The 22,392-nt window shown below is 41.9% G+C and overlaps 1 protein-coding gene across 1 annotated transcript in view; it reads right to left on the bottom strand.

The window, feature by feature from the left end:
• TNFRSF21 (TNF receptor superfamily member 21) overlaps positions 1–20,634 on the bottom strand; it is a 65,505-nt gene extending 44,871 nt beyond the window's left edge. The window contains exons 1-2 of the mRNA XM_039854944.1: positions 20,101–20,634; positions 815–1,466 (exon numbers count right to left, since the gene is read on the bottom strand). Of these exons, the coding sequence (XP_039710878.1) occupies positions 815–1,466; positions 20,101–20,187 (739 nt within the window). The 5' untranslated portion in view covers positions 20,188–20,634. The remainder of the gene's footprint in view (positions 1–814; positions 1,467–20,100) is intronic.
• Between the last annotated feature and the right edge of the window lie 1,758 nt (positions 20,635–22,392).

The raw sequence follows: 22,392 nt of genomic DNA, 5'->3' as shown, positions 1-22,392 counted from the left end.
CCTGTTTCTTCATTTCAAAATGGCAGTTGTAAGAAGGCCTTCTTTACAAGGTTATCGTAAAAGTCAAATATAATCACAAGTGAGATTATGCTAGAAGTAAAACTCAAGCTGGCTATCATCTCCTGAAAATTAAATTCAATCAAAAAGGATTTGAAAAGAAAGACTGAATTTTATATTATGCCAGAGATTCAAAATGAATTCTGAGGAAAACTGAAATACCTGATGAAGGGTATCGAGTTAAAATCATTAGAAAAAAATAAACTTCTTATCTTCCAGATGTGAATTTTAACTACCTTCAATGTGATACAAATTTGCTGATTTCCTGAAGCATCTTTCTTTCTCCTTTTTTGCCCCACCGTGGATCCAACATTCATCCTCCCTCTAGGAGGTCATTGTATTTTCTCCCCTTCTCCCTCCTTCTGACCCTCTGGCTGTGTCTACCCAGGATTGACTTCATTTTGGACTTTTAATTTGGAAGGGACCTTAAACATCTAAATCACTCATTTATTTGACAAGTTTAAACCAAAGCCAGAAGAAGTTCAGTGACTTACATGAGGCCACACATCGTCCTGTTTCTCTCGGTTCTTATTTACTAGCTTGATATGGCCTAGTTTTTAGATAACTGATCCCTAACTGAAAATTTCTGTGTCTTAATGTGTCTAAAGAAGCAAGATTTAATTAGTCACAAAAAGCATCGAGGGGTGACTTTGGAATATACAAAATGGAGAAAACATCCCTGGTACAGGCCCACTGTTGGTTAACTTCATTGGGCTCAAAGTTTTTCTCAAATAAATAACTCACGAGGTTAAGTTACCTTTGGGAACATAAGTGGAGAAAGGGACTTCATGAGATTCCATGTGCTCAGGGCGTGAAAAGAAGGCTGTGCCAGGGGAAGGTAGGGTTGTACTGGAGAAGGATGGGAGTGTGCCACAGACGTTGTCTGTCTCCTTGGTCCCCGGCTTGATCACCACCAGGTTCTGACTCAGACAGTCTGTGTATGCTTTGCATTTCATCACACTAGAAGGCACATCGGAGAAGGTACCCCGAGCACACTGCTTACACCGCACGTCCTCGGTCTCCGTCCCTTTCTTCCGCACACCCCAACCCACAGGACACACCGTATGGGGGGCACAGGTACCATTAGACTGGAACATGCCAGGTGGGCAAGTGCATTCTCGGTCAGTCAAGGCAGCACAAGGTAATTTCTCAACCATTGGCCATGGGCACGGCTGGCTACAGTCATGGCATTTCTCTATGCCATTCTCATGCCTGGTAAAAGTCCCCACAGGGCAACTGCTGCAGACACGAAGGCTTGTGTTGGTACAGTGCTCAGACACATAGGTTCCTGCTGGACACTTGTCACAGGTTAGCACCTGGCCGGTGGCACGGTCAACGTGGTGGTATTTGCCAATGAGATTTGTGGCCTTCTGTTCCGGCTGAGCAGAGGTGGTGCTAAGGAATCCAAGCTGAAAGAAATAAAAGTGGTGGGTGGGGAACAAAAACCAAGAAGGTGTTATGGAGAAACAGAGGCAAAGAGAAGATGAAACAATCCCACCAAACCATCATCATTCCTGGTAAAGATCTGGCCAGTACTGTATCCTCCTAAGACTGGGCTGAAACACGATAGAAAGACAGAAACAAAGACTGTGATTGCGCCCAGGCCTGACCTACTAGCTATGAAACTTTGGTTTCCTTGCCTGACCTTTGCCTCGGCTTCCTTTTCTTGCATCTGTAAAATGAAGCTAACGATTGAGAATACGAAAGTGAACGCACTGTGTAGCTCATATTAAAAATGCTACTTAGAAGTCAAACATCCTAATCAAGAAGAAAATAACTTGCTGAATAGTTGTCTTCCTTTCTATGACATGTTAAGTTACCATTTCTTGATACCAAGACAAAGCAACTGAGAAGTAGGATGGCATATATTCAAGCTGCTCTTCCATAGCACCAGATTACCAGGTTAGAGTTAACCATCAAGACATGGCATGGTTCTTTCAAATGTTTCATCTATGCAAAGTTTTTTGTTTGATTGATTATTTTGCAAAAGAGAAGTAGGCTCATGGCATTCTTAATGTGCTTTAAACAACAGAGTTGATACTTTTAGATGCATATCCTATCTGTTCAGCCTCTGAAGGCCATTGTCAATGAAACATGGACCTGCAGCCACCTAGGAGCCCAAGCACAAAGCTGGGCTCAGCAATAACTCAACAGACATTTAAATTTCATTGATAGAACAGAAACTTCACCAGCTGGATAGAATTTTATACTAGCTTCTAGAATGAAAACTCGGAGCAAAGGAAATTATATTTGTGGTACTAAATCCTGAGGTCCTTCTTGGGGGGCCGAAGTAGCATTTAAGAATGAATATTAAAAGAGAGCTTTTCTTGCTACCCTGGAAGAAGCCCAATCTCATCTGATCTCAGAAGCTAAGCAGGGCGGCACCTAGTTAGTACTTGGATGGGAGACCATCTAGGAAGACCAGGTGCTGTAGGCGTTAAAAAATAAAAAGATAAGGGATTGTAAGCTGACAAGGTCCTTGCAATCTGTGAGGTCAATCAAGGGTTACCTTGCCTAAAAAAATTAAATAGATAGATAGATAGATAGATAGATAGATAGATAGATAGATAGATAGATAGATAATAGATAGATAGACAGACAAATACATAAAAGAGAGCTTTTCTGCATTAATGAAGATTGAGAGGTCCCAACAAGAAAATTTTCATTGTCTTCTATAAAATGGAGAAGATATGTGTCAAGAAACTAGTGGCTGCCTCAACTACCAGCTATCCAACAGAACAAATTCCTTCTAACTTTGTCCCTGTGCCAGTAGCTGAGAGAATAAAGCAAGGATTTTTTCAAAGTTATCAGAGTTTCTGTCTCCTTAGCACCTTGAAATGTAACCTCAGATTCAATTCTCATCTACTTCAAATTTAACTATTTGAACCAAAAGTGACCCTTGAAGTTCTTTACCCTGTCCCAGAGCTGCCTCCAGTTACATGAGAATATTGAAAACAAATTTTCAGTTTATAAGAATACATTAATCTTTTCTTTAATCTGAGTCCAAAAAGGATAGTGATTGATTTTCTTGGTAAGAAACTTAACTTCATCTTCAACTCTAAAGAACAGGAATCTGCTTGATGATGATAAATTCTATAATAACCTCTCTTTTCCCTTCTGGCTTTTTCTTCTTGTCTTTGTAAAATCAGCCCCAGCCCCAGCACAGCAGATGCATCGGATTGAGTAGCACAACTGCCATTTGGCAAGTACATGAAGACAAATCGTGTCCCAATATCTCCTACGCAAAGGACCCAACCCAAGAGGTTGCAAAAGAGGCTGTACTCTGCACTTAGCTCTGAGTTCTTTCATATCTAGTTTCTAAGAACAAAAGCAGTCATAGAGAGCTGCAGTGTTCTGGAAGTTTGAAAGATGTATAAATAATCCAAATGGCAGGTGATTACACTTGTGCAAATCAAATGAAAGCAGAGAACAGAACGGGCAATCTGGCCAGAGAATGGTGGTCGAGGACAAACATCACTCTGATGAGCTGTGGGACCTAAGTCTGGCCCCCTACCTGGGCAGAGAGGCTGGGCAGTCAAGCCAGACACACACATCCAAGGAGTGGCTCTGACGAACAAGCACGGGGGACAGAGTTCACTTTGTGTGTGTCAGGACTTGGGGTTGGGGATTGGCTTTCTATAGCTTCATGTATCTCCCCAGGGTATACACTTCTAAATCTAAGGTTGGGGATGCTACTAGGTTCTGCATTAGTCCCCTGATTACTGAATTACCAGAGGTCTCCCTAGCAGGATGCAAAACCCACCTTCAGACCTCAAAGGTACTCATACATTTCCCCACTCATTAAGTGGATTTTTCAGTTCTTTGTTCATTTAGAGTAACTGATCAAGTTTCTAATTAAAGCCAAGCTCTGGGCTCTTTAAACTGCATCATATCAGGTAACCCACTTAAAACAATGTGGCTCTAAAAATGACCTCATGCTACAGTAGGCAATTCTAGCTCCTGGAAATAGAGCTAACACACAACAATGCCTCAGCATTCTCACCTGGGCTGAACACTAGGCATGAGATTTTTGCAAAAACTAGACACTACGAAAGCACTGGACAAATAATCACTAAAGATCTACTATGTGTGTAGAAGGCACCGTAACATGGGCTAAGATAGAACCTTGCAAACTATTGCAGCCCTTACAGGCATTTACCTTCTAAAGCAGGATGGAAAGAAACAAGTAATTACATCAGTAATAACTTAATTTGAATTGAGATTACTCTGAGAAGGAGAAATAGATTCCTATGAGAGGGGGTTTAGCAAGCACTTCCTAACTCAGGGATATTAGAGAAATATCTTCAAATACTTCTGAAGATTAGAGAAGCAGAACTTAATGAGGGGCAGGGGAATTTAGCAAAGGGAGCCCCAGAGAAAGTCTAAAGCAGAGGATGGTCAGCTTAGGAACGAAGAAGCTTATGTGGCTCTACCTCGAGATGCAACACAGTGGCCATAGTTAAACTTGGAGAGGCTCCACAATTTCTTCCTAATCCAAAATGCACGAGAAGTCACTATATATTTGTATTGGAGGTTGGGGATAGAGGAATATAATCACATTTGTGAATAAAAAAAGTTATCGGGCTGGAGAGTGGAAAGTGAAAGTGGTGTGGAGGGAGAGTAGATGAGAAAACCTACTCGGAAGGTGAAAGCCAAGGTGCAAGTTGGGGGTAACTTGGACCAGGGTTGAGTTCGTAGAAAGAGAAGACGGTAGATCTGAGAGGTCAGATCAGCTGGATTTGGGGAATGATTACTTATGGAAGGAGAAATAGGAAGAAATCAGTGGTTTTCAAACTGGACTCAGGAGAGCACAGGACAGAATACAGTGCTCGGGGCTGCCCTGGAGGCCAGGGGCGTGCACCTCAGGGCCACAGGCAGGGACGGGAGGTAGAGGGATCCAAGCTCGCCACCTCTCCCTCAAACACGGAAGCTCTGATTTACCTATTGACTAAAGGGGCTTCCACTCACAAATTCATCTTAAGGAAGGTTTACTCCTATACGAAATTTGAAAATCACTGTGCTAGAGGGACCTCTCTAAGAGCTCTTCCAATTCCAGAGTTAACGGCTAAACCCATATGAGCTACAAAGCTGGAGAAACTGTTCCCCGGGCTCTTCATCCTCACTAAAACCGTGCTGAGAGGAAAAGATGGCAATGTCTCTTTCCTTTAACAGACACAGGTGGCAGCTAAGAAAAGTTATTTTTCTAAGGCTTTTTAGTATACTGAAGACTCGTGATCTAAAACTACAACTTTTTCCACCAGCCTGGTGGCAACCCTCTGGTTTATAAGAAAATTAAAACAATGTAACAATTATTCTGAAAGATAATTCTGGGGTGAAGCAATGGGTAGTGAGGAGCAGGCGGATCGAGTTCAAAAACAGTATTTAAGAATGTTCCCTATAAAATGTAGAAAACGAATTTAGGTGATACTTAAAAGCTACTGTTAGGGAAAACACCTGAATCAGGAGACAGTCATTGAAAAGCGCAAGGGAGGATGTGGTTCCACAGTGTAGCAATTAGCACGTTTGCTTTACACGCAAAAGGTCCTGGGTTCGTGCCCCAGTGCAGCCATGGTCCATGGTCTACAGCCATGCCACCCTGAACAAGCCCGATGTCTAATCTCGAAAACTAAGCAGAGTCAGGCCTGGTTAATACTTGGATGAGAGACCGCCTAGGAAGACCAGGTGCTGTAGGCATAAATGATAATAATTAGTAATAATAATTAAAAAAAAAAGAAAAATGCAAGGGAATGAGAGCCAGAACACCCAAGGCTGGGTTCTACCTGATCAAGAGCCTGAATTCTCATTTGTACAGAAGAGGGGAAATTAAATCAGAGGTTCATTAAAGCCCCAGGCCTCAAATTTATGAAGCTTTTTAAAAAATTCACATCCTCAGTCCCATCTCCTGAGATCATGGAGATCTGCAATGGGGCCAGGAATTTGTTTTGCTTTGGTTTGTTGTTGCTGTTGTTTTTAAGCTTTTCAAGTGATTCTGATGCCCAACCAAATTTTGGAACCACTGAACTAAGGCCCGACCCCTCTGGCTTGAATCTTCTCTGATCCTGAGAAACACTTTGGAGACAGCCCAATTCCACTGTCAGAGCCCCCTCCTTCTACCTCTTTCCCAACCTGGCTCTTTTCGTTGTTTTAATATTGTTCTTTTTTCATTATTATTCTTATAATAAAAAATGAGCATCACAAAATAGAATAAAATGTTTAAAGTCTCTGCTCAAATCCACTCATCCCCAGAGAAACTCACTCTTTTTTGATGTGTATCTTTCTACACCCTTTTCTGAGCATTTATATGTAATGCACACTTACATAATTTAAGTTGGCTGCTTCAGTTGCTTTTGGTTTCTTTACATTATCTAAAGCAGACAGGCTGTACATACTATTCTGTGATTTGATTTTGTTCATTTTTTTTAATACTGCATCACTGAAATCTTTCTCTATCAGAACATATAGACTACTTCATTCTTTATAATGGGTCAAGTTCTTTGCAACAGTATAGATATGCCTTAATATAGAGATACTTCCTACTAAGGACATGTAGATTGCCTCCTTGTCCATATGTCAGTGTACCATGCATTTTCCTCTATTCTATATTCCTCTCCTTCCCTTAACAATCCCCACCCATTTCTCTTTTCTTTCCTTCTCATCCCAAATGACAGCTACAGCCATGTTGCTGTCAGTCTTTTGAGGGCCGCTGTCTTCAAAGACAAAAGAAGTCTCCATGCAACTCATAACATGAAACTCCTCACTCCTCTCTACTAATATAACACAGTATTAACATTAAAACCATATCTGTATTTTCAGCCTATGGGAAGACCAGACATGAAGAGAAAGGAATATCTGGGCAAAGATTTAGAAAACAGAGTGTTCTTGTCCAGCCTCTGCCTTAAGATCAGTTTTATTTGCTTGTAAAATGAGCATGTTGGACTAGGTTGTATTAAACTCTAACCTTCATTAAACTCTGACCTTCAAGGCATCTGTGTCAAGTTCCACTGTCTTCACGAAGCGTTTATAATATTTCCCAGACACCCAGATTCCAAACAGATGAGCAAACTCTTCATCGCATTTCCTGTTTCTGTTCGTCATTTTGGTGCTAATTATATATTGTCTTGTAATGTTTGTCGATGGCCTCATAAGTGTATATAATAATCGTTAGCAGCACAAGGCCAAGGACATCAGGGACAACCGTGTAGATGGCATTTCCTCCCTTGCTCAACCACTTCAAAATGAAGATCATGAAAATAAATAAAGCGTCCTCTGAGTTAGAGAGTCAGCAAACTAAATCCTGCATGCCACTTGTTCTTGTAAATAAGTTTTATTGGAAGGAACTCAGTCACTGATTTAGGTATTGTCTATGGCTGCTTTTCATGCTACATTGATGGAGCTACATAGTTGCAAAAGAGACCATATGGCCTAAAACTTGAAATATTTTCTACTTAGCCCTTTTAGAGGGGCGGCGGGGGGGGCGGGAAGTCTGCCAATACCTGTACTGATCAGTCAAGAGAAATGTCAAAAAATGCAGGGACTAGGAGTTCACTTACCAGAACCCTCAAGCCTCTTCTAGAGGCTAGCAATGAGTATTGAGGTCTTGGCTTTCTCTCTTGACACCCATTCTCCGTCACACACCAAATCTGATACTTTCGTCCCCTGATTGAAACTCTCAATAGCTTTCCACATGACTTAGAACAAAATGCAAAATCTTTCACAGAGATAGGGCATCCTCTGGAATGTCATCCCTGTCCTCCTCTCCCCCAACTTAGATTAGGTTTCACTGTCTCCCCTCATTCGTTTTTTTTCCTATATGACTACCATAATTTTACAATTCCACACTTATCCAGTTAAGTGTCTTCTCCTCTGGACCACAAGTTCCATGAGGACAAGGATGGAGTCTATTTTACATACCGATGCCATCCAAGGACAGTACCCAATTCATGGTGCACCTGACAGGTGTTTGTTGACTAAATGAATGAATGAATTTGCGGATCATAAATAATAAGCAGCAGCAAATTAAAGGATGGTGATAGAGGAGATTGCTGGAGATGAGCACAGGTATAAAAGCAACTGCGAGAAAACCAAAAAGGCTCCGCCATGTAGCCATGCTAACTCAGAGACATAGCAGTCCGGCACCCTTCGGTGTAAGGGCAAATAATTTGTTTCACCCCCGAAGCCCCTGATGATATCACTCTATTTTTAACAGAACCATAACTGACTTATAAGAATTATGCTCAGCATGGTGCTTAAGATGTAATTTTATATTACATTACAAGCAAATGTAATGAAGAATTTAAAAAAAAAAAAACCTCATTCTATAAAAAAGATTACACTGATTTGATGCTTAGAATTATAAGCAGCGTAATGAGATTATTCTCCATAAGTTATCTACATTCCACTCTAGCTTAAACTTTAGTTATTTGGAAAATTTCATTTATTCAGGACACGTATTTCACCATCAATAACGGATAAATGAGCAAATTTCAGTGTACCATCCCAAACTGCACAGCATGTAGGAACACTATAAATATTTATTGAGTGATTAAGGTAAAACCCAGGACAAAGCAAATTCTAAAGGAGGGAATGGGTAGCTGTAAAATGACCAGCTTCCAGGGTCTCACACTCACTATGTGACTCACATCACCTATCCTAGCGTCACTTTCACTTTAGGGCACAGAGATGGACCTGACTGAAGACAAGAAGCACCCAGATGTGCTAATATATGTTAGAACGTTGATACCAATTTATCTGTAACAATTCTTATCCCATGACCTCATCCTTCAAAAATTCTTGCAGTTTACAAGTATAACATATTTATGTTATTCTTGTTCCTTATCAAATTCCAATCATTTTTAATAGAAAATGATGAAATTAAAGACAAGGATAAGCTTTTATCTGCTCATAATGGATAAGCAGGAAGACCACTTATGAGTTTAATATAGAAAAATTTTAGCTGCATAAAACTAGTATTTTAATAGGAATCTCAGTTACTATGGATATTATAACAAACTTAAGGCAACCAAGTTACTCCTGAAATGGTGACTATAATACATGCAAAAACCAGGCAGAGCTAGGCACCTCCAGAATTTCTGACCATTTTATTTTGAGCATCACATTAAATTTGTAACAGCAAGGCACTGACTGCTGGGAATTCTCTAGGTTTGAAGGGAGAAAAAGAATGTATGAAGAGGAAAATTCCAAGGATAAGCTTCCATAAAGCGCAGACAGAACTGCTCCCAGTTATGTTATATAAATTGGTTGGCTCTTGCATTTCCTACTATCCTCTCTGATTTAAAAAAGTCTTTTGTTGCTAGAGCAAAAGGAGGGACTGTTGTTAAAGCTGAAAATATAGAAAATGCCAAAGCTAGAACATGCCGACTACAGGACTGAAAGGAGGCAAGCTTAGGGGACACTGGGAAAAGGAAAAAAATGGGCAAGAGTTAACCCAAATATCATCTTCCCCGGAACCTGCAATGCAGATGAGAGTGCACACTCAGCATTCAGTCCTTGGCCCACAGAACTCTATTTCTTTCCATCCACTGCAATTGCCATTTCTATAGGCTAAGACCCCACCTACGAGGAGAAGCCATTTTGTGGATAAGACAGTGGTAAGGGGATAGGGGAAATACTCTTCTGTGCTCGCTAAGAACTTATAGAATCCTTATACAAACCAATGCAAAACCAACACTGGTCAGGTGCAACAGTTCCAGCATGAAAATTATAAGCAAAATCTATTTTAGCCTGGAGGATGCTGAGCAGAACCAGTTCTACCAGTTTCTAGCTGGAGGGTCTGGGTAAGGGGCTCAACTCTGTGTCTCTGCTTCCTCTTTAGAATAAAGGAGATAATAGCAATACTTGCTCTCCTCAGATGGTTTTCACAATTGTTAATACAGATAAAATAGATAGAACATGTGTGACACAAGTAAGTGCTCCATAAATGTTAGTTATTTTAATTATCACTGCTCTACTTATTGTTTTACTATATGTTAGCTTCATTCCCTTGCGATTAGACAGTCTTTTAAAATTCCCCCAATTAAAATGCAAATATCCACTTTCTGAGAAATGTATCAAAGACTCCAGATTTTAAAAAGCTGTAATCCTAAAACATACCTTACTAGACTGGGAGCACACTACAAAACAACAACAATGAGGTAAAAGACAAACAAGGGAGCATTTCAAAACAGATTTAAAATATAAACTTAGTATATAGCAAATCAGAAAACACAAGAGAGAAGATGCACTATTATTGAGTGCACTCTAGATAAATGGAGAACGATTTAAGTAAGGATCTTCCAAAGTTTCCCTGATCTAATCCCACAAAATGTTAATGATTCCAGGGTCTAAAACATGAGTGAACTAACTTTGGTGTTGCTTCCTGTGTTTTTATAGCCCACAGACTAAGAGTGGTTTTTACATTTTAAATAGTTAGCGGGGGCGGGGCGTGAATCAAAAGAAGAATAATATGTTTGTGGCACATGAAAATTATTTGAAATTCAAATTTCAGCATCCACAAATCAAGTTTTGTTGGGACACGGCCACACCCATTCTTCTAGGTATTGTTGCTTAAGACTGCTTTCAAAGTACTACAAAAGCAGAGCTCAGCAGTTTCTGCAGAGACCACATGGTCCACAAAGCCCAAAATATTTACTTACATGTAGCTTTTTATGGGTAAAGTTTACTAATCCCTGGTCTAAAAGTTTAGGAAATGCTCCCGACTGCAGCCCTCCCTTAGTGAGGCATAATTAATATTAGCCTATTGATGGATCCAGAAGGCCTTGCAGACAATGGTGACTCAGTTGAAGCCAGCACTCTCCAAACTTATTGACCACACAATCCTTTATCATTGCAAGGTGTATGAACAAAACACACTCATGTAGTTCTCACCAGCACCATGACGCTAAGGTCCAGAAAAGTCAAAAACCCAACATTAAAAAGATCAAATATAAAATTCAAAGTAATCATAATAGTTTATTTAGCCCATCTGTAAAGAGAATAATTCCTAACTATTAAATCAAAATCAACATCAATAACAAAGAAGATACTCTCAGACACAAAAAACAAAATGGGTTTAAGATTAACATAAAACTTTGTGTTATTAAATATTATAATATCAAAAGTATTAATATGTAAAAATACACGCCATATACAGCTAATACAAGCTTACAATTGAAAATGTAAAGAATTAATGCAAATGAGGTTAACACAAATTCCACTCAATAGTTAAGACAGAGGGCGACATGAGTAATTGCAAAAGTATCTATCACATGGATAAATTTATGACATTCCTAGCAACTACTAGAATGTAAATTTGCACAAGCAAGGATCCGTACATATCTATAATATAGCAACATAAATTAATAAAAACAATGAGCTCCAATGCTGGCAGGCTTGTGGGATCGAAGGCACGTTTATAGGTTGCTAGTGGCACTCTAAATTAACTTGGTCTTTCTAAAGACAATCTAGAAACACACAGCGAGAGCCATAAAACTGTTTGCTCATTTCCTGTGACCCAGAATTGCACTTCGGGGACTACATCTCAAATACACCTCTCTTTTGAGAACAACCCAAAAGGAAAAAGAGCAATTGGTTTGTACAGAGACGACTTCATTGCTAGGGCTGCTTGCTTCCAGTGAGAGAAAACCAATCCAAGCGTCCAACAGCAGGGCGGCTCAACACACCGCCAACTGGCTGTTTTTAAATGGCAGGCATGGAGGCTTCAACTGACATGAAATCATGGATACCTCGAACTTAGTAATAAACATCCACACTTTCGGTTCCCCAATCCTACCCAATCCTGCCCCAGCCTTCCCCTTCAAAGCAATCAGACCACCAGAGACTCAACTCAGGAACCAGGGAGTCAGCCTTGATGATTGTTTTCTTTCAAACCCATCTGCCCCCTCGTATCTCTCCAAAATCTTTCAAATCTATCTAGTAATCCCCATCTTCACTCACCACCCCAGAACCATCATCTCTCCCCTGAAGTACAGCAAAAGATTCCAACTGCTCCTCGCTTCTGCATTTTCTTCTTTAATTCATTCTCCAACAGAGCTTCCTGAGTGATCTTTTAAAAAATCTAATTCGGGCCATATTATAACCCTGCTTCCACTGTACTCCGAGGGATGTCTTGACACCTGCACACCTTTAAAGGTCTTGTATGATCTGGCCCCTGACTACCTCTTCAGCCTCAGTCTATACTTCCTTTGCCCCTCTTCACTAAGCACCAACCACAATGACAGTCTTTCTATTCCTTGAACATGCAGGCTCTTTCTTACCTCTGGGCCATTCCACATGCTGTTTGTTCCCTCTTACTGGCATACTCTTACTTCTGCTCCTTAAGTAGCCTCTTCCTCCTTACACATCACCCCCTTCTGTCTTCCTTGATAAAGTATGAACTTCAAGAAGGAGGGACCATAAACAGTCTTTTACTATCATATACCTAGAGTCGAGCAATGTCTGACATTTAAGAGATGCACCGTAAATGTGCATTAAATGAATGAAAAATAGAAATATCTTCTCTGTAAGAGAAGAGAAATAGATATGTAAAGAAAAGCAGAACACAGACAAGTACATACACATTCATTTTAACTACATGTAAATGTTTATACACTGTCAAAAAATAGAAACAAATTGGGAAGAAAAATAAAGAGAACTGTATACCCTCTAGGTTCTTCTAGTCTGCCAGCCTGATTAAGTTGTAAACATTCTTTGTTAATAACTCACTTACTCTTGAATTATAGCACATATTAGTGATATATAGCTCCAGTTCCAAATGTTCTCCAACTTTAGAATGAACAGTTAGTTTACAACTTCTATGAGTCATGGCAATGAGCCAGAAACACAAAAACGAATAGTTCATTGTCTGTCATCTTTGAGAATTTGAAATGGAATATAAATATTGGCCCTGAGCATTCCAGATGAGGAGAGAAGCATACCCAAATCTTGTCCGATTTGGTATTTTCCTGGACTTGGTTTTAATAAAAGATTTAAACCCAAGAGAGAAACTCTGGACTTCTGGAAGTAAAGGAAGAGTGAGGAGTGAATAACAACCAGTTAAATTATTCTGGGAAAACTGTCACCATTTGAATCTTTTTCTCCCTTCCCAACACTCCCACCTCTCCTAATCCTGATTAAGATGACCTGGCCATGTTAAGATTAAATCAGATAATGGTCTTTTTTTTTTTTCTCAAAAGTTCTTTGGGAGACCAGGATTCCAACCTCTTTCCCAGAACCAGTGATTAAATTTCCTCTCACCTTTTGCCTTTCTTTAGTCTACACAGTATCTACAGTCTCTGAGGAGGTATGTTTAAAAGCTTGCTTAGGAGAGCTCTATCAGGAAGTGTGATAAACCTCACACAATCATGGAGTTAAACCAGTTTCTAAGAGACCTGAAATGAAAAGTTAACAAAGGAAATTCTAACAACAGATGATGCAAACCGATGCACTAATCCTACACAAATAATCAGGTTGGCAGCAAAGAAAACCCTAAAAGGTCCTCAATTTCTCAGGATAAGTGAGTTGAAACTACATTGCTAAGCAGAACCCATGTCACACTGTTACTCACTAAGCAAATATTTTTCAATGACCCAGTAACAGGAAAGCAAAGTATCCATTCCCTATTTATAACATTTCAATTTTAAGAGTATCTTTCCATCTTAACCATGGCACCATTGCCTGTCAGAGTCACACCATAGGAAAAAAGCTTGCCAATGACTCCACACCCTCTCCTTCCAATACACACACACACACACACACGCACACACACACACACACGTTGCTCTTACTTTATAATCAGCCATCATTTGGGCTAAACTTCCAAGTGCCATCATGGAGCAGCAGTGCTCATCAGGTGGAAAGAGAATGTTCAACTCTCGGATAAAACCATTCCCTTAACAGGAAACAAAATTCCAGTAATTAAGGTTATTCATCTGCTACCCAGAACTTGGCAAAAAGAGCAGTGCGTAGAAGCCACGGTGGCCTAGATTTGAATCCTCTAACAGTTGCCAGTTGCTTGCCCGTGACCCCTCTTAAAACCTTAGCCCCTCAACTGTAAAATGGAGCTAATGCTACTACCGCTTGGACTTGTAAGATTTACTGAGATCATTTGTAGAATGTATTCAACATTGGTAAGTACTCAATAAATAGGAGTTAGCAATATCAATATCAAGGATTAATATTAACAGCCACTGATATTGCTTCCCTCTGAGTTCTCAGTTCTAAAGCCCTCTTGAATCCACAGCTGCTCCCATTTGACTCTAGGACCCATGGACTCACTACTAAATCCATTAAACTCACATTCCTCCTCCCAAAACAGATTTGCAAATGGTTCCAAGCCACTGAGCCACTAAGCAATTCTAGTGGCAGAAGAGTGCATGGGAAATTATATAAAGATCATATAATGAGTTTTGCTATGACTTAGCTTACTAAGACCCCTCCTCCTGTTTTTGTTTTTGTTTAGAACAGTCTTACACATAATTTTCAAATATTCTAAAGAGAAGATAGGGCCATAGCTCAATGCCCTAACTACTCACCCACTGTGTGCTCAGGCCCACCTGTCTGAAGTCCATCTGAGCACAACTTTCCCACCACTGAAAATGTCTGTTATCTCCAAGGCCAGGATGCTGACATACACACACACACACACAAAAATCCAGATAGGGAGAAGACCATTCCTGGTGGCCTTTAGCACCCCTCAGGAAGAGTGAGATCACTACTGCTTTGAATCAACAGCCTAATAAAAGGGAGCCCCACCTCTCTAGAGCCCAAGTCTAGCGCCCACTCACTGACATTCTGCCAGCTTCCTCCTGGGTTATAACCTCTGTCCAGCTCCTCTCCTCTTGGACTCAGGCTGGAAATGGGAGGGGGTAGGAAAGCCAGGTGGCAGCATCCAAGCCAATTTTAGATTCCTGTTTATTTTTGATATTTGACAAATACAAACAGTGGAGTAAGGCCAGTATTTATTCATGATTTCCCCCCTATTCTTAAAGAATCAAAGTTCAGCAGCTGCTACTCCAGCAGCAACAAAGCCCATTTAGCTACTGCTAAATGGAAATTCAATTCTGGGGACCAAGTTGATTCCTTTTCTGACTTCAGTTTTCTTTCTGTCAAACAGACATATCTGTGACTGCTGATCCAGACGGAGTCTGCTCCAAACAATTATCAGACAGATGTCCAAAGGCAATGAGATAACCTGGGTTCTTCTTGCCACAGAAGCAAAGCACTTGAGTTTGCCAGGAAGTTACCAGTGACCTGGCACCACCAGATTTTGCCTAGTCTGGTTGGGGAAAGAAGGCCAGCAGAATATTAGTGCTTACTGGAAGAGGCATTGCAGTTTCCACAATGAAAAGTCAATTCATACTGGCCCCAGAAAAGTCTGATGATGCATCTGACCATTTCTCGTCACCAAAAAAATAATTTAATAAAGGTTACTTAAGCCAATTATAGTTCACATGCTTTACAAAGGGCCAGCTGAGTACAAAACCAACTTACAACTTGCCTACGGGGGCTCCAAAGAGGCTTTACCTCTCCTCTTCACAGACTGAGTCAGTGTGAAGTTCAAGAGTGATGTCTCAGCCTTCTGATCTATGATGCAGAAAATACACAGACCACCTTCTAGAGCCAGCCCAGCAGCTCATACTTACTTGCCTCTATCCAATAAGGACATTCCTGGACAAAGCGGCCTTCTGCAAACTGTCCTGGAAAATATGGCATTAACTGTGCTTACCATATTCAACCATTTGATAGAGTATGCCCAGATTTAACTACAATAACATATATAATTTAGCCAATTGATAGATCTCTTCCAATTTACTCTTGGGTTTTTTGTTTTGTTTGTTTTTTTTTCTTTCCTGAATTTAAGTTAGTATACTTTCCATTACTAGGATTTTTTTTCCTGGCTGATTTAGTTTGCTTGTGTATTTATTTACACTAGAGGTTTGTCTGTTTGTTTGTTTCTTTGTTTTGGACTGGACCTGAGGCAGGTTCAGCCATATGACTTCAGAAACAGTTCAGATATTTAAAAAAAAAAAAGTTTGATCTCATTCTATATACATTTTGACAACTGAGATGGGAGATTCATGGGATAAGTCAGAAAATCTGCATTCCAGTACAGGTCCGCATTTGCCATTCTGAAGATTATAAGTCACTTCCCTTACTGAGGCTAAAGTAGGTTATTCTGAAACGTGGAAGGTTTTTCTTCCTCTGACTTTCAGACTAATAGCCAAAATTAATTCAAATAGTTTAAAGATTTTCACATCAATCACATTTTACATATTACTTTTAGTATGTTCACCCACCAATTACATAGGAAAGAGTGAAGCCCAACCAACACTACCGATAGCCACGTACATTTTATATACCATACAAATTGTACTTGCAGGCAAGATACAAATCCTAATTCATCCTGGGGTTCCCATTGCCTTGGGACAGTGCCTCTCTCAGAGAAGGTGTTCAAAGTAAATGGAAAATAAGTTGTTTCCTCAATCTAGGCGGTTTTTTTTTTCCCCCCTCCAGCTTTCTCTTCCAGCTTTCACACTCGAGGACTGTGGAGCTGAGGTATACAGAAAGGAGAAAATCTTTTGTATATTTTATCAGCCCTAATTCATAGTTCTACTTTGACTTGCCACCAAGTCCATTCAGGACTTCAGCCCTCACCAGACCACTCCATGCCTGCTTAATCAAACAGCCAAAGTCAAGTACCACGATACCAGATAATTAACTTCGATAAGTGAAGGTCAGGTGATGGCACTAAGCCAGACGTCCGGTCTCAATGACAGTGACAAACACTAATACTTGGTACTTTCTAGGCTAGCACACACATCTGGACAGACTCTTATAGCAAATTCATAATACATGCAGAATAGCAGTTTCCAAAACTTCAAACCTCATTCCTTATCGATAACACTCCCTTCTCTTCTGACTGCCCCAACTGCCAACATTCTGTCTGTCTAGTCAAAGCAAGCTCCCTGTGGGCAAAAAAAATATCTCTGAGTGGGTTGTGTCATACTGGGCAATGCCTTCTAGGGCATTCCTTAACACTGGCACAAACCGAAAGGTCTCATTCATCTTCTCTCCAGACTTTGGCCTAGAACATATAATATTTTGTCTTTCGGTTTATGGTTTACTTTCCAATATCATGCAGACACAACTCATCAGAAACAGAAGTGCGAGCATCAAGAACACTTCCTTCCAAAGGTGCTCATGTAACTCGCATTAATGTTCTGCAACAAACCACCAGTCTCAACCTTCCCGCAATGAGCCTTCTCTGTAGTTACATATTTCATCATCCAGCAATCTGGAGTTGTGAAACAGGCACTATGGCACAGGAGAGGAGGAGAGCATGGGCTGAGGGGTCAGGCAGTCCTGGGTTCCAGCCACAGTGCAGTCACTTGTGAGCTGTGTGACCCAGGACAAACCAATGAAGTTTTTGCAGACTCCATTTTCTTATCTGTAAAATGGAGATAAGACCATCTGCTTCACAGAGATGTTGGGAGTAAACAAGATACTGTATATAAAGCACCTGACACATAGTTTTGTATGTATGTATATATGCATATATATCATACTACATGTTATATATATCTTATATGAAAGTATATGTGTTAGTCTTTTAAGCTTATAAGTTCCCTTTCATATAGTTAGCCTGTCATGACGTGAAAAAAAATGTGAAAAATATAACATTGCTACACAATAAAGGAGAAATTTGAAAGAAGAGGGGTAACTGAAAGCCATAATAAACAGGACATTTTATTGAGTTCATTATTTTTTAACTCATTATTTTTTAATCTAACTGCAATATATGGGTAGGTCACACACCTCTGCCAGAAGTGTCCTGAGCATCATAACATGTTTACCTGGGCTCTATTACCTGGTGTCTGTCATTCTCACATGGCCAAGAATCCCAATGGGATAAATAATCTTTAGAACAATGTGACAAGATCATCATGTTATAGCTTAACAACACCTGTCAAAAGGACAGGAGCTTGCAGAGTAGGGATAGAAAAAATAAAAGACATTGCCTCCCCATCCTGCTTGGGAGTTATAGCATTGCCCCTGGGAACCCCTGGTACACCCCCTCAGTCACTCTTCAGGACAAAGGGGTTAACTCCAAGCTATTCCATAAATGGAAGAGGAGCCTTCCCCGTTGTAGTTAGCAGGAGACCAAGGATTCCTATTTTAATTAACACCTTGACATTGCTTCTAAGCTCCACTATACATTTTATTTTTTAAAGAGATAGGAAAATGCAAATTCTTAGGTCTTCGGTTACAAATCCAATGCACAATTTCTACATAAACTGAGTTTAACGATTTAGGAAAAGCAACCTACACTTTGATTACATCAAGACCTTACTTTAAGCACTTAGCTCACACTAAAAGGTAAAAATAAATAAAATATTGCACTGATTTAAGAGTTAATCTAAGAGTGGACTTTATGGGGAGCATAATAATCAGATGTGTTGGAGAGACCTTATAGGCATGTGGTGGGGTAGAGTAATAGATCTAAGGCTGAGAAGGAGGAAACCAAAGGACAGACCTAACACCACTGATATTAGAATTACTGTTCTCATGGATTTAGATGGGTTTCTCTCCACACCAACACCGTCAGTCCAGGTTCACTGCTTGAAGAGACCCCCTTTTGCTCACCATCCACCACACTGGTTTCATAAATATAAATCTTGACTTTTCCATTACTATATAAATGGGCAGAAAGGAGTCTCTGAAGGAAGACTGGGACTTGCCTCATTATAAATGCTAACAGCACCAAACTTTTCTTTAGTCTCTCTCTTCCCCTTAAAACACACACTCACACAGGGAACCAGAGTGTCTGTAGGATGAATTCCCAGGCCATAGCAACTGCAATGGCCTGGGATCTAAGCAGATCTTGGCTGGCCAAGCATTAAATCCTCTCCGGAAGGAGACAGCCAGCTTGCCTTTCCCTTGCGCAGCCCTGCCATGAAAATAGGCTCTTGTTTTTTTGTTTTTGTTTATTTTTTAGCTAAGACTCTCCATCCGCCCAGCAGAGACAAAAAGATAGGCATAGGAAGCTTATGGTGGCTCAAGGGCTTGATCTCAAAGAAATTTTTTCCACCTCACTTGCCCTTTCCTCCCTAACATTTGGAAAGAAGGGGAAGGGATCTGGGGAAGTTGGGGATAAGTTTTGGATCAAAAGTGGTTTCTGGCTTTGACCAGGTCAGTGATAAAGGACAAAGTAAGGTATAGGACACGCCTTAGAGCTGAATGTAGTTTAAGTGCTGAAGAAGGAACCTGCCCCACCCTGCAGGGTCACTTGCCTGGCCACAGGTAAACGAGGGATAGACAAGAGTGAAGAGAATTTGTCTTCCTTTATGTAGCTCTCTCTCTCCCTTCCTCCATTCAAATGCCAGCGCTCAGGGAGCATTTGGCTGGGAGCCGGCGCTCTGGAGGCTCGGGAGAGGTCCCAGAGTTTTTTATGTACAGAAACTGGACCCACCCGAGCAGACATGGGGGAGGGGCGGCTTGCGCCCTGCTAGAGACTGCAAAGCGCGGGTGCACCCGGCGGTCTCCAGTGTCCGGCGCGCACCGGTACCACTCTCTCCCACTGCGGTAGCATCCCGACATGACACTGCAGCTGCAACAAAGCGGCGGCCGAGGCCAGCTTTCCGCGCAGCACAATGCAGCCCCGGCCCCATAACACGCGGAGGGGGCAGCTGCCAGAGGCTGGGGATGGAGGGAAGGGCTGGGGGCACAAGAGGCGAGAGTACCGGGAAAAAAAAACCGAAATGCGCAAGAAGCCCGGGAGCCACCTCTAGCGCCTCCTTCAGTGCAGTCCGACTGCAAGGAAAACAATTCGCCTTCATTCTCGAGCCCCAGCTGAGCCCCGAGGCTCCCCCAAATGACCAGTCGGAGCCCTCCGGTGTGTTGCCCTCCCTTGCAAGCCCCCGAACCCAGCTGGCTGGACCCCGTGCCTCCCGCAGCCTGTGCCCGGGCCTGGGACCCGCCCCGCTCCGGGAAAACGGCCCCTGCAGCTCCCGCGCGGCCGCCGGCGGCGGTCCCCCCCCGAGGGCTCACCAGGAGGAGAGAAACCGCGATCATCGTGGCTCCGGCGCTGCGGCTGCAGGAGGCGAGGGCAGTGCTGCCGCTCGCAGAGGTCCCCATCGTTGAGCCCGGGGGTCGCAGGGGCGCCGGGAGCGCGTGGCTCTCCAGCAGCTGGAATCGGCGGCTGCTTCTGCCCAGCGCCGCATCCACCGCCGCCTCCCCGGCCGGGAGCCCATCTACCTCCAACACCCCATATGCGCTGCGGTAGCCGGACAGCCGGGCAGAGGAAGGAGGCGGCGAGGGAGGCTCTGGGGGTGCTCAGCACCTGCCCAGCGGCGCGGCTGCCCGGGCTAGGAGCGGCAGCCGCGGCTGCAATTGGCGCCTCCCGGTGCTCTCCTCCGACAGCGGCTGCGGAGAACCAGGGAGGAGAGCTGGGCGCGAGGGAGCAAAGGAACAACTTCCCATAGCGAAGCCTCCAGCCACTGCCAACCACCGTCCTCCGCTGCCCAGACCGGCCGGCGAGGGACTAAGTCGGTGGCCGCCGGGCGTGGGGGGACACACGTGGTGGCGCCGAAGGGGCGGGGGATCGGCCCTTTGTGATGTCACCCGGGAAGAGGCCGGGCTCTTTGTGCGAACTGAAATAGGAAGGCGTTCCAGGTGGAGCGAGGAGGCAGAGGGTGCCCCTCGGTGTTTGCTGAAGAAATTGCAGCTGCTTATTGACTCAGGGAAAGCGCTGCGAAGGGAAAGCGCTCTTTTTCGTACGCCGCTGATCTAAATGGTCTTTACAAAAGCGTTTTGCTTTGTAAAAATTCTTCAACTATTGATTAACTCATTGCCATGTTTTCAGTATGGTTGCTTAGACATGTTTATTTTCTGGAAAGAGGATATGAATTCAATAATGCATAAGGATTAGCTTTGCCATATATTTGCCATAAAATCACTCTCCAACCCCCATCTCCTCGCACACATCCCCACTTTGGGCTTTTTCTATTTCTGCCAATGCTGCACAATTCTCCTCATTTCTAGAGTGAAAATCATTGTTAATTCCTTCCTTTCCTTTAGTACATTCCTAGTCAATCTACTTTTCCTATCCTTTTTTATTTATTTATTTATTTATTTATTTATTTTATTTTCTCCATCTTTCTAGTTTAAAACACTGATTACATCTCTGGACACTAAAGAAATGGCCAAAATTACCATCTTGCCTTGAGATTTGCCTTATTTTTCAATTTATCCTGCCCACTTTGGGAAGTTCTAGTAAAATTTCAATTTTTAAAAATGTAAGTACTCACCTTCTATAATGAAACTAACAGTTGTCCACATTCTGAGTAGTGACTGCTTTATGGTCGGCATCCTGAGCTGATCCATGAAGGAATGGCAGGAACAGTAACAAGAACTGATCCTGCCTTTGAGGAGCTCACAGTCTCAGAGAGGAGAAAGGCTAAAAAGATGACTAAAATAGTACAGCAGGCACGAGTGGGATGGATTGCTATTGTCTCTCTATACGTACACACCTATTTTCAGCTGATTGTGTAGCTGTCTGGAATTAAAGACTATATTTCCCAGCCGACTGTGCTCCTGGGCATGGTCATGTGACTAAAGTTCTGGCCAAGTGGAATTGTCATGTGTGTCTTCTCGGAAGAATTCCCATTGGTTAGGACTTAGTTATTCATCATCCCTCTCACTTGGCCTGTCACCAAGATCTGCTAATTCTATATTAATCAATTCTAATGTAATTCTATGTCTATCATTGCTTCCCCTTGCCCCTCCCCTGTATCCCTTCTGCTCTAGTCTCACTGTTTTCTTAGATGACTACGCAAACCTCATGATTGGCATTCCTGCCTTTCATTTTGCCTGGACCTTTCAGTCCTACAATAAATCTCTTCTTCACACCCTAAAAAATGAACCTTAGAACCCAAATCTCACCAAAAGCACAACAAAGATTCCTTATTATTCTCAATTTGAAGTCCAAAGTCCTAATAAAACTACTCGTATCTCATCTCTGCTTATAATGTAGCCAACTCCACTGCTACAAGATTGAGTACGCATGTACAGATATAACACACAGAGCCTTAACTTCCTACATCTAGCTCTATTTTCCATGTCCGCTGCCTGCCAATCCCAACAAACCCCAGGTTCTAATCCTAGTAGTATGTTTCTTGACTACGTGGTCCCTCTTTTCATTTCCTTTCCTCTGCCTATTGAATTCCCATGAACCTACTCTTTAAGACCGAACTGAAATGGCACCTCATCTGAGAAGTCTTTCACTTCTCTACACTCATTAGACTTTGTTGTTTCTTCCCCTAGTTTTTTTCCCATGTGGCT

This window comes from Pteropus medius, unplaced genomic scaffold, assembly GCF_902729225.1.
Source record: "Pteropus medius unplaced genomic scaffold, Ma_sr-lr_union100, whole genome shotgun sequence".
Lineage (NCBI taxonomy): Eukaryota > Metazoa > Chordata > Mammalia > Chiroptera > Pteropodidae > Pteropus > Pteropus medius.
The sequence above is the reverse complement of the archived record's forward strand: the minus strand, read 5'-3'. Positions and strand labels throughout refer to the sequence as shown.